Source organism: Bison bison, unplaced genomic scaffold (assembly GCF_000754665.1).
Source record: "Bison bison bison isolate TAMUID 2011002044 unplaced genomic scaffold, Bison_UMD1.0 scf7180017863978, whole genome shotgun sequence".
NCBI classification, from domain to species: domain Eukaryota; kingdom Metazoa; phylum Chordata; class Mammalia; order Artiodactyla; family Bovidae; genus Bison; species Bison bison.
The window spans coordinates 187,757-201,060 of NW_011494550.1; the positions used below are offsets into that span (position 1 = coordinate 187,757).

The 13,304-nt window shown below is 39.1% G+C and overlaps 2 protein-coding genes across 2 annotated transcripts in view; one reads left to right on the forward strand and one right to left on the reverse strand.

Annotated features, from left to right (window-relative positions):
• The window catches only part of LOC104984320 (olfactory receptor 10H3-like), a 26,650-nt gene extending 18,667 nt beyond the window's left edge, over nucleotides 1-7,983 (reverse strand). Inside the window, exon 1 of the mRNA XM_010833997.1 lies at nucleotides 7,956-7,983. Within this exon, the coding sequence (XP_010832299.1) occupies nucleotides 7,956-7,983 (28 nt within the window). The remainder of the gene's footprint in view (nucleotides 1-7,955) is intronic.
• Nucleotides 7,984-8,881: 898 nt separating this feature from the next.
• Nucleotides 8,882-9,993, forward strand: LOC104984321 (olfactory receptor 10H3-like). The gene is made up of 2 exons (XM_010833998.1): nucleotides 8,882-8,936; nucleotides 9,032-9,993. The coding sequence occupies exons 1-2, from the start codon at nucleotides 8,882-8,884 to the stop codon at nucleotides 9,991-9,993; spliced, it is 1,017 nt and encodes a 338-aa protein (XP_010832300.1).
• Nucleotides 9,994-13,304: the final 3,311 nt, after the last annotated feature.

Here is a 13,304-nt window from a genome sequence, read left to right on the forward strand (position 1 = left end):
GTTTCTGGTCTTACGTTTAGATCTTTAATCCATTTTGAGTTTATTTTTGTGTATGGTGTTAGAAAGTGGTCTAGTTTCATTCTTTTACAAGTGGTTGACCAGATTTCCCAGCACCACTTGTTAAAGAGATTGTCTTTAATCCATTGTATATTCTTGCCTCCTTTGTCAAAGATAAGGTGTCCATATGTGCGTGGATTTAACTCTGGGCTTTCTATTTTATTCCACTGATCAATATTTCTGTCTTTGTGCCAGTACCATACTTCCAAACTCATTCTATGAGGCCACCATCACCCTGATACCAAAACCTGACAAAGATCCCACAAAAAAAGAAAACTACAGGCCAATATCACTGATGAACATAGATGCAAAAATCCTTAACAAAATTCTAGCAATCAGAATCCAACAACACATTAAAAAGATCATACACCATGATCAAGTGGGCTTTATCCCAGGGATGCAAGGATTCTTCAATATCCGCAAAACAATCAATGTAATACACCACATTAACAAATTGAAAAATAAAAACCATATGATTATCTCAATGGATGCAGAGAAAGCCTTTGACAATATTCAACGTCCATTTATGATAAAAACTCTCCAGAAAGCAGGAATAGAAGGAACATACCTCAACATAATAAAAGCTATATATGACAAACCCACAGCAAACATTATCCTCAATGGTGAAAAATTGAAAGCATTTCCTCTAAAGTCAGGAACAAGACAAGGGTGCCCACTTTCACCATTACTATTCAACATAGTTTTGGAAGTTTTGGCCACAGCAATCAGAGCAGAAAAAGAAATAAAAGGAATCCAAATTGGAAAATAAGCAATGATTCTAAATGCTCCTCTCTTTAACTGTATGTTGTCATGGATATTCCCCTACACTTTTATTCTCTTACCATTATTTTAATTTTTATTTATTTATTTTAATTGGAGGATAATTACAATATTCTAGTCAGAATGGCCATCATCAAAGAGTCTACAAACAATAAATGCTGGAGATAGTGTGGAGAAAGGGATCCCTCTTGCACTGTTGGTGGGAATGAAAACTGATATCATCATTATGGAGAAAAATAAGGACATTCCTTAAAAAACTAGGAATAAAACTACCATAAATATGACCCAGCCATCCCACTACTGGGCATATACCCTGAGGAAACCAGAATTGAAAAAGACACAAGCACCCAATGTTCATTGCATCACTATTTACAATAGCTAGGACATGGAAGCAACCTAGATGTCCATTGGCAGGTGAACGGATGAGGAAGCTGCAGTACATGTTATTTTAATTTTAAGTGTAGGATCCAACAAGGAGGGATAAAGGAACTAACTTATCTGGAATGTCCTCTATTTTCCAGACTGCAAAACACACAAAATCCATTATCACATTTACTCTTCACACCCATCCTACATCAGTTCAGTTTAGTTGCTCAGTCATTTCTGACTCTGCAACCCCATGGACTGCATTATGCCAGGCTTCCCTGTCCATCACCAACTTCTGGAGCTTGCTCAAACTTATGTTCATCAAGTCGGTGATGCCATTCAACTATCTCATCCTCTGTTGTCCCCTTCTCCTCCTCCCACCTTCAATCTTTCTCAGCATCAGGGTCTTTCCCAATGAGTCAGTTCTCCACATCAGGTGGCCAGAGTATTGGAGTTGCAGCTTCAATATCAGTCCTTCCAATGAATATTCAGGACTGACTTCCTTTAGAATTGACTAGTTGGATCTCTTTGCTGTGCAAGGGACTCTCAAGAGTCTTCTCCAACACCAACAAGGTGAGAACTATTTGTCAAACAAAGAGAGTGAGGCTCCAAGAGCTTTTAATACATTCCAAAGTGGTGGTAACAGGAGATGGTTTCAAGAACAAGTAGCATCATTAGATTCTTGATATAGAGAGCTCTTTCTGGATGTTGTGAGGAGAGCATGCTGCTGACAGCAGGGGTGGGTGAGATGAGACCTAGGAAGAGATGGGGAGAGGTAGAGGGAGGGAGGTGCAGGCACCCTGGACTGTTGAATGGCCAGATTTGAAGCTGATTACAGGAGTGGAGTGGGCAGGGTTGCTGACTAGACAGAAGGAGATAAAGGCCAGTTGTTTTTACTCACAACACTTAAGACACCAACCGTGTGGCTTCTTTCCACACCAAGGATAGTTCTCCAACTCTGCACACCAATTGGGTGTACTACAATTCATTTCAACTCAGACACTAACTACCTGAAATTACTGTGAGACTTCAGAGGTGAGGAGCTCGCTTCAGACATTGGTTGCAAGTACTGAGTGCCTGTGGGACCCACACTTCCATCTGAATTGGCCAAAAAGTTGAACTTTCCAAAACCCACCTCCTTTTCAGATTTCACACTTTGATAGAATGACTCATGGGACTCAGGCAAGTGCTTCAGTGGCTATGACCAGTTTATTATCAAAGACACAGCTCAGGAACAGCCAAATAGAAGGGGAGGCATAGGCAAGGTGTGGGGGAAGGTGCAAGGAGCTTCCATCCCTCCCTGGACGCACCACTCTACCAGCACCTCCATGTGGTCACCAGCTTAGTAACTCTCCAAATTGTGCTGTTTGGGAAGCATTTATAAAGGTTTCATCACAGAGCCATGGTTAATTAAATCATTGGCCATTGGTGTTTAACTTATTCTATAGCCCCTGGCCACTTGATTCAAAGAGCTAACTCACTGGAAAAGACCCTGATGCTGGGAAAGATTGAAGGCATGAGAAGAAGTGGACGACAGAGGACAAGGTGGTTGGATGGCATCATCAACTCAATGGACATGAGTTTGAGCAAACTTTGGGAAAGAGTGAAGGACAGGGAAGCCTGGCGTGCTACAGTCTAGGGGATCACAAATAGTCAGAGATGACTGAGCAACTGAACAACAGCAGCCTTTCCTTTCGAGACTGGGCTTTCTGACCTCTTATGACAGGTGGACTGAATTCTGTCTCCTCTGGTCTCATAGAAGATGATTCACACACCAGTGCTGAGCAAATACACATACACGTCACAGGAGTGCACCCATTTCACACCTCTGTCTCCCCTAGAGCCTCCTTTCTAGGTTAGCAGCAACCACTTTGGGCCAAACCAGGATATAGCAGTAGAGACAAGGCACACATAGAACAAAATTTCTCATGGTTGGTCTTTCTGGAGACCAGCCCCCATCCAAGCTACGTAGAGGCCCCCAGCCTCCAGTCATCTCATCAGCATAAAAAAGAAACCTATCACTCCTAAGATACTAACACATTTACCTACTGAGTGTCAGGAACAAGATGAAGAATGAGAGATCAAATATTTATATTTTATCCTAGGGACACATGCTATTGTCAGACCATCTGGTTTAGATCAGCAGGACAACAGGAACAGGGTAGAACTTGACTGAGAAGAGAGGTGAAGCTTTGCAGTTTGGCTAGAAGACACTGAGCACTTACATCACCCCCAAGAGAAGTCATTCTCCAGGACCCAGCTCCAAGTCACCCTTTTTCTGAGAAGTCTTCCGACTGCCCTTTCCCTGAGGGCACCACAGAGGATTCTCAGTCTGGACTCCTCTAGCTCTTGCCTTCCCTCTGACTTGACCCTGAGGGGGTTGGGCATTTGTATTCAGCCTTTTCTCTCCCACAGCTAGTTGCTCCTCAGCCCCCAATAGGGTCTGCAGTCTCTCTAGTTGGCAGAGGAAGCAGAGAGTACAGGTGCCAGAGAGTCCTCTGAGGTCCCACCTGGTTTCTCCATACCCAGGGGACTGCCCTTTTGGTCTGGTTTCATGGACAGACTCTTGGGGAACAGTCTGCTGGAGACTTAGCAGGGATAAAGCACACTGTATCAGGGAGAGGAGCCCTTAGGTCTGACCCCACACCTGTCTGTGGATGCCACTGACAGCAACAAGCAGGACACTCTCTTCTGCCCTTCCTTGCTAGCCATTTCTTGGAAAAGACAGACCAAGCAGAGCAGGGCCAGGAGAGAGAGGGTAGGAAGAAATGTGCGTCCCTAGTTCTCGCTTAGCCTATGTGCCCCTGGCAACGTGTAGGACTGCGGTTCTGAGCCCAGGCTGATTCTGGTCCACCGTGTACATTTGGACATAAACAGGAATTTTTTTAGTTGTCACAGTTCGTGGTGAGAAGGGGATGTTATTGGCATCTGGTTAGTAAAGGCCAGTGTTTCTGCTAAACATTGTACAATGAAAACGACAGCCAAAGAATGATGTGGCCTGAAATTATCATGAATGCTGAAGCTGAAGCTGGGTACTCTGATCTGTTTATGTTCTTGCACGTTTGTCTAGATTTCCATATGCATATCTTTTCAATTTTTTAATTCTCAAATTAATGGGCTTTAATTCATTAGAGACCTTTTAGGTTTACAGACAAACTGATCAGAAAGTATAGGGAGTTCCCACTTACCTCCTTTGCTATATAGTTTCTTCTGTCATTTACATGTTGCATTAGTATGAGACATTTGTTTTAATTGAGGGACCTATATAGATACACAATAATTAACCGGACTCCAAGTTTACATTAAGCTTCGCTCTCTGTGATACATTCTATGGGTTTTGACAAATGTGCAGTGACATGTATCAACTGTTCCCCTTTCATGTAGTTTCATGTGCTATATTTTTAATGTGGAATTATAGAGAGTTCACTCTGTTTTCTGCTTTATTCACTCAATTTTATTTTTAAAAATCCACTTACAATGCTTTGTGTACACCTGGCTGGGGCTCCAGCATTTGCTTCCATCCCATCTTTCTGCCTTCTTCAGGCTTGTCCAAGTCCCCCACTAATAAAAGGAACATCCTCTTACCTGCTCCCCTATAAATAGGTTTGAGAAATTGAAATATACTTAGGACCAAATTTGCTGGAGTACAGAGCAAGCCTATTCTGAATTTCCATCATTCTACATTCTCATCAGCATTGCAGGAGGATTCTTTTCTCCCCATAATCCAAGCATTTTCTAATTGGGGGAATTAAATAATTATACAATGAAATTTCCCTGTGTGTGTACGTGTGTGTGCCCACTCCCCTTCCCTGTTTTACTGAGCATCTTTACATTTGGCACATCTTTACAAATTCCTGTAATTTCTCTGCTCATATCTGTACCAAGGTTTCTAATTCGTGTTCATTTTTCTAGATAGTATTTCATTGTCAGTTTTACACAATGCAATTATTTTTCCCAATATTCCATCTGCCTAATAACTTCATCCAGGATTTCCTTTGTGAATAAAAATCCTTAATGTTGATGTTTGCATTTTTTAAAATATCCTTAGCATTTGTGTCTTTGAATACCAACAAACTAATTCTCTTGCCCTTTCTTCCATTAACTTTGGTTGAGATTACATATTTATGTTTTGAGATTACATATTTATGTTTTGATATTACATATTTATGTCTTGAATCTGTCTGAATGCCACTTTTGCATTTGTTCTTGGGCAGAAATTCAGATTTACTTTGCTTCATGAAATGAACAGTTTTCCCATCAAAAAGAAGTAAACAATCTTATCTTTTCTCTTTGATTTATGCTGCCACCTTTATTAGGATTTGAATAATGAAGGGATATTTTCTGAGATATGAAATTGATTTAATCAGTGCTTCCCTAGTGGCTCAGTGGTAAAGAATCTACCTGCCAATGCAGGAGATGTGAGTTCAATCTCTGGGTCGGGAAGATCCCTTGGAGAAGGAAAATGGCAACCCACTCCAGTATTCTTGCCTGGGAAATCCCATAGACAGAGGAGAATGGCGGGCTACAGTCCATGAGGTTGCAAAAGAGTCATACATGACTTAGCGACTAAACAACAAAGAACATGTCTAATCCAGGTTCACGCTTTTAAAAAGTGGCTATGACTATAATTTTCTCACTACCCGGGAGGGTATATCTCTCTTGTTTACTTAATTTTTAACATTTTACATCTTGATTTTTAAATTTTTTTTTTCTGGGTAGATGATAAGGTCACTTCCCTTCCTATCTTTATGTATCTTCTTTCTTTGTAGAACTGCTCATGGCTTTCAGTTCCATGTTAAAGAACAGCAGAGACAGTGAGTAACCTTGGTTTATTCCTGTTCCTATAGAATGCTGGGTGCATGTAAAGGTCCCCACTTAGTATATAATATTAGCTAGGTTTCTAGTATGTATTCTTTATCTAGCCAAGAAAGTCCCCTTCAAGTTTGTGTTGTAAAAAGGTTTTTTAAAGAATCACAAATAAAAATACATATATCAAATCATTATGCTGTACACGTAAAACTAATACAAGGTTATATGTCAATTATATAAAAAAGTTAAAAATCATAAATAGTAGTTTAACTTTAGAAAATATGTTCCTTCCTGGATCAAAAGAATTCTATCATTTTTCTTTTTCAGTTTGTTTATGTGATAAATTAATGATGTTGCACCTTCTTGTCATCCATATTTATCACCTGATCATAACACACTAATGTTAATACATCATTTTATTTTGTTAAGTAATATCTTTTAATGGATTATAAAATTTGGAAGGATAGGTAAAGTGGACCTGTAATTGTCATTTCTTATAACATTCTTACCTGGCTTTAGAATCAGATTGCATTAACCTGATGAAATGAGCTCAGCGGATTTCATTTTTTTTTTAAGCATATGTGTAAGATATTCATCAAGTGTTCCTCAAAGGTTTAAGAGCACTCACTTGTAAACGGGGACTAATGATTATAGGAAGAGAAAGTCTTTAACCATTTCAGTTTCTTTAAAACTTTTTTGAATATCTAGGGTCTCTATTATTTTCTTGTACTAGTTCTGCAATTTTATATGCTTCTGAAACTTCATTCATTTCGTTTTTTGTTTCAACTTCTTTTTTTATATAAATTTATTTTAATTGGAAGCTAATTACTTTACAGTATTGTATTGGTTTTGCCATACATCAACATGAGTCCGCCACGGGTGTATACTTGTTCCCCATCCTGAACCCGCCTCCCACGTCCCTCCCCATACCATCCTTCTGGGTCATCCCAGTGCACCAGCCCCGAGCATCCTGTATCATGCATCGAATCTGGACTGGCGATTCATTTCACATTGGACAAAGTAGCTTGATAAATATATTTAAAGATGTGTACGCCCCTCATAGTAATGTTTTAGGTTAAAACTTTGACATTTGATGCTTACATTATTTAATTATAAATATTTCTTCATTTATTATATTATTCAATACTGAAACAAATGATTATTTGTTTATTTCCCACTTATGGAATTTGGAAAGCTACTGGTTCTCTACTGATTTCCATTTTTAGTGCATTTCAATCTATTTATTATTTATACTTCCAAGTGAATAAAAGAGTTCTCTATGTCCTAAAACAGTGCAAGATTTGGTTAAGGCCCTCTGCATACTTGAAAAAATGTTTAATTTTGTTTGGAGAAGAACCTAAGTATGCCTAGGAGCTAATGTTTGAATATTATTAAAGAATTGCAATGAATAATTCCCAAATTGCATTTCTAAGCTCTGTTTGAACTTCCAACTTCAATTTTTTTAAATCTATCTATCTAGTACTGATTTAGTATTTCTATAACTATTTCATTGAAGTTATGTTGAATATTTCTTCCTAATATTCAAGTGTATATTGTTGTATGTGTTAATCATATATATGCAGGTTGCTACAATTTTCTTTCAGCTAACATAAAATATTCCTCTTAGGCCCATCCTGTGTGCATATGTGTAATTTTTATATTTCAATATGATTTTAAACTGGTTATATTTTCCTTCACAGCCTTTTTACAACAAAAATCACATTTAAATGAATAACTAAATTAAGAATAATCCCTATTATTTGTATTTTATCATTCATTCACACCAGAAGAGACTCTAGTTCCTTAAAAATACTTTCCAGCTACTTATCTAAATCAATACCCCATATTGTATATTGTTATCATGGCCTTTGCTTGTCTATTCATTTTTTCTTGATACTGGCTTATTGATGAGAACAGACCAACTGTTCTCTGTAGGGTTTCACCTTCTAGATTTTCTGATTGATCCCTCATGGTGTCATTTAGCTTATTCTTTCATCCTTTGCACGTGATCACCTTTTTTGATGCTCAGTGGGCATGTTTTGAATCTGGTTCTGGCATCCTTTAACATTAACACATTTTCAGTGAAAGTTCCATTTTACAGTTGAAGAGGTCTCTTAAGCTTCCTTCCATGACCAGATCACCTCTCCAGGGAACTTGGTTCTTTTTACTGGCATATGGTAACAGAGATCTTATGGCTATTATTACAATTAATTTCATTGTTCCTGCATTCAAGATTGCTGCCTCGTATTTCCTTTGGTACACATTTTCCTGGCATATATTTGTCCATTTTTTTATTTTCAAATTTTCAATTTGGTTCTTTAGAAGAGCAAGTACAAAATGTGAGATAGGATGCCAGAAGTGAGTACCAATAAAATAGTTTGAAAATAAAGAAGAATGGGTTACTCAATAAAAGGACAAAGATTATCAGAGAGGAAAGATTTTTCAGAATGCTAATAACCAAATATATGTTTTCTAGAACAGGAGCACTAATCAAGAGAATATGACCCAGATCATCCATGTCTGTTTTAATGATTACAATTCTAGATCCTTTTATTTCTTTCCATCATTGTTCATAAAAATAACCCAGTAGCCAAACAATATCTTAAGCACTTATGGAGCTGATCTTAGTTTACCAATATCACATTAATAAATGGTAAGTACTATTATGGGCTCCCAGGTGGCTCAGTGGTAAACAGTCTGCATGCCAATGCAGGAGACATGGGTTCCATCCCTGGGTCAGAAAGATCCTCTGGAGGAGAAAGTGGCAACCTGCTCCAGTATTCTTCCTGGGATATCCCATGGACAGAGGAGTCTGGCAGGCTATAGTTGATGGGGTCACAAAGAGTCAGACATGACTGAGTGACTGACCATGAGCATGAGCACAAAGTACTATTATGATTTACTACATCTTACTGGTGAAGATTGTGAGACTAGTATAGATGTCTTTGATTGCCATTTAACCTATGTTAGAGCCTCTGTTTTAACCACTGGGTCTTCATCTTGTTTCTGATCTCCCCAGATGCAGCATCCTCGTCTGGTCAGAACGACAGCACAGTGTCTGAATTCATCCTCATTGGCTTCTCCAACTTCCCTCAGCAGCTCCTGCCCACTTTCTTCCTGCTATACCTGCTGATGTACCTGTTCACGCTGCTGGGGAACCTGCTCATCATGGGCACCATCTGGAGGGAGCACAGCCTCCACACCCCCATGTACCTCTTCCTGTGTGCCCTCTCCATCTCCGAGATCCTGTTCACTGTTGCAGTCACCCCTCGCATGCTGGCGGACATGCTCTCCACCCACCGCTCCATCACCTTTGTGGCCTGTGCCAGCCAGATGTTCTTCTCCTTTACATTTGGCTTCACCCACTCCTTCCTGCTCATGATCATGGGCTACGACCGCTACGTGGCCATCTGCCACCCCCTGCGCTACAACGTGCTCATGAGCACCCGCGACTGTGCCCGTCTTGTGTCCTGGTGTTGGGCTGGTGGCTCAGTCATGGGGATGATGTTGACATTGATAGTTTTTCATCTCACCTTCTGTGGATCTAAGGAGATACATCATTTTGTCTGCCATGTGCTTTCCCTCTTGAAGTTGGCCTGTGGTAAGGACACAGCCTCTGTCACCATGGGTGTGATCATGGTCTGTGTCACAGCCCTGATGGGGTGCTTATTCTTCATCGTCCTCTCCTATGTCTTCATCGTGGCTGCCATCCTGAGGATCCCCTCCACTGAGGGCCGGCACAAGACCTTCTCCACCTGTGTCTCCCACCTCACCATAGTGGTCGTGCACTACGGTTTTGCCTCCATCATCTACCTCAAACCCAAGGGCCCTCATTCTATGGACAGTAACACTCTGCTGGCCACCACCTACACAGTCTTTACCCCCTTTCTTAGCCCCATCATTTTTAGCCTCAGGAATAAGGAGCTGAAGAACGCCATACAGAGAAGCTTCCACAGAACTTTCCATCCCCTAAGCTCCTAATGGCCAGTTTGGTGGTATGGAAGGTGACAGATGGTTTGGGTTTAGTAATTTCTATCTCTATAGAACTTCTGCAGTGATTCAGGTCTGTAAAATACCCATACTCCATAGGAGTTGGATGCACACTAGCTATTAGTTTTTCTCCAATTTTCCCCCTTCTGCCATAGACTCTATCATCACAATCTCTTTATTTTAACTGGAGTATAATGGCTTTACAGTGTTGTGTTAGTTTATGCTTCATAACAAAACAAATCAACTGTATGTATACATATATCCCTTCCTTTTAAACCTCTGTCCCACCCACTCCACATCCTACCCCTCTGGGTTATCATGCAGCACCCAGCTGAGCTCCCTATGCTATAACAGCAGGTTCCCACTAGTCAAGTATTTTACACATGATAGTGTATATCAATCCTAATCTCCCATTTCATCCCAATCTCCCCTCCCCCCAACTACGTCCACATGTCAGTTCTCTATGTCTGTGTCTCTATTCCTGCCCTGAAAATAGGTTCATCTGTACCATTTTTTTAGATTCCTCATTTATGTGTTAACATATGACCTTTGTTTTTCTCTTTCTGACTTACTCCAGTCTGTGCCTGAAAAGGAATGAATATATGTACATGTATAACTGAATCAATATGCTGTACACTTGAAGCTAATGCAGCACTGTAAATCAACTATACACAAATAAAAAAAATTTTTTTAAGATAAAAGACGGACTCTAGGTTCATCCTCAGTTCAACTGACTCACTTTTGTTCCTTTTTATGGCTGAGTAATAGTCCATTGTAGATATGCACCACATCTTCTTTATCCAGTCATCTGTTAATGGATATCTAGGTTACTTCCATGTCCTGGCTACTGTAAATAGTGTTGCAGTGAATATTGGGGTGCATATATCTTTGTGCCCAATGAGATGAACTCCATCCCATTATTTTTGCCTAAGAATGTCTTATTTATCTATAGGCAGGTGGAGAGCCCCACATGGATGTGTCAGGACCCTGATGCAGCTGATTCTTCTTGAATGGATTAGTAAAAGAAGATTTTATTTCCCCATCCTCCCAAATTAAAAAAAAAAAATTAGAATAACCTGAAGATAATAAGAAATGCTACCAGGACTCTGCCTTTTTCATATATGAAGCACTGTGCCTAGTGTTTTGTTACTTTTGTCTTTTTTTTTTTTTTTTTAATTTTTATTGGTATATAGTTGATTTACAGTGTTGCATTAGTTTCAAGTGTACAGCATATTGATTCAGTTATAACATGTACATATATTCATTCCTTTTCAGATTCTTTTCATATATAGGTTATTACAGAATATTGAGTAGAGAGAATTCCCTGTGCTATACAATAGGTCCTTGTAAGTTATCTATTTTACATATAGTATTGTGTATATGTTACTCCTAAATTCATAGTTTATCCCTCCCCCTCATGTTTCTCCTTTGGTAAATGTAGCTTGTTTTCAAAGTCTCAGAGTCTGTTTCTGTTTTCTAAATAAGTTCATTTATATCACTTTTAAAATTAGATTCTACATATAAATGTTATCATGAATATTTATCTTTCTCTGTCTGACTTACTTCATTTACTATGATAATCTCTAGTTCCATCCATGTTTCTGCAAATGGCATTATTTCATTCTTTTTTTATGGTAGAGCAATATTCCTTTATATATATACATATATATATGTGTATATATATGAATATATACAAATCTTCTTTATCCACTCCTCTGTCAATGGACATTTAGGTTGCTTTCATATCCTGGCTATTGCAAACAGTGAACATTGGTGTGCATATACATTTTCTAATTATGGTTTTCTCCATGTATATGCCTGAGTGGGATTGCTGTATCAGATGGTAGCTCTATTTTAATTTTTAAAGAAATTTTCATAGTGGCTGTACCAAATTACATTCCTGCCAACAACGTAGGAGGGATCCCTTTTCTCCACACTCTCTCCAGTATTTATTGTTTATAGCCTTTTTGATGATGGCCATTCTGACTGGCATAAGGTGATGCCTCATTATAGTTTTTATTTGTATTTCTCCAATAATTACCAGTGTTTGAAAGGTTGTTGTTGACTCACAAAAAGGCACCGGGATTCTTGGCCTCTGGAGGAGAAGAATTCAATCCAGGGCCAGAGACGAGGCTTGATCGCTCAGCACCTTTGTGTAATAAAGTTTTGTTAAAGTATAAACAAGATAGAGGAAGCTTCTGACATAGGCATCAGAAGGGGGCAGAAAGAGTACCCCCCTGCTAGTCTTCAGCTGGATGTTATATAGTCACTAGGAGTCTGTTAATGAAAGAAAGGAATGTCTTAAAACTCAGAGTGGCACCAGGCCCCCCACCCATAAGATGTATTTTGGGATAATCTTGGCATCAGATGATTCATCCCGGGCCATAAAACTATTGACTTGAATATTGTAGAAGGGCAGATTACCATACAAATAGTTTTGTTTACATAGATTAGGGGAACAATGTCTGAGTATAACATACTGGTTTGTCAAGTCAGTTCGGAGACATTAGGCGAAGACAGAATCTGGAGTAAATGCATAGTACATTAACATAGCTTAAGACAAACATTTCCATAAGAAAAGTGCATTGGTTAACTCAAGGTTTGAGAATACTTAACTTCAGGTGAAACCAGGTGTCATTATGGCAACACAGTATTTTAAGAGAAACCTCCTTTTAAATTTGTATAGAAAAGGAAAAAAATATCACTAGTTTGTTTCCTCCTGCTGCTTAAGAGAGATAAAAATGTCTGACACTTGCAGGCTATTTCCTCTGTTTGGAGACCCCTGGCCTTCCTGCCTGTTACTCTCTCATGTTGAGCATCTTTTCATGTGCTTTTTCACCATCTGTATGTCTTCTTTGAAAAAAATGTCTACTTAGATCTTCCACGTAGTTTTTGGATTGAGTTGTTTGTTGTTGTTGTTTTATATATTGAGCTGCATGAGCTTAAAAAGGTACAACGTTTCAAGACTGCACCAGGAGAAATAGGATATCTAAACAGACCGACCACAAGATTTGAAACTGAAACTGTGATTTTAAAACACCCAACAGACAGAATTCCAGGACCAGATGGCTTCAAAGGCTAATTCTATGAGACATCTAGAGAATAGTTAACATCTACCCGTATGAAACTGTCCCAAAAAATTGTAGAGGAAAGAACACTTCCAAGCTCATTCTATGAATCAGCGTCACCCTGATACCAAAACAAGTCGAAGATATTACAAAAAAGCAAAATACAGGCCAATATCTCTGATGAATATACACACAAAAATTCTTAACAAGATACTAGCAAACAGCACATTAAAA

Excerpts from the sequence above, each read along its gene's own strand:
- LOC104984321 (XM_010833998.1), top strand. The coding sequence starts at position 8,882 with ATGAGCATGAGCACAAAGTACTATTATGATTTACTACATCTTACTGGT. Across the intron at positions 8,937-9,031 it reads ACATCTTACTGGTGAAGATT|ATGCAGCATCCTCGTCTGGT; the intron begins GTGAGACTAGTA and ends TGATCTCCCCAG.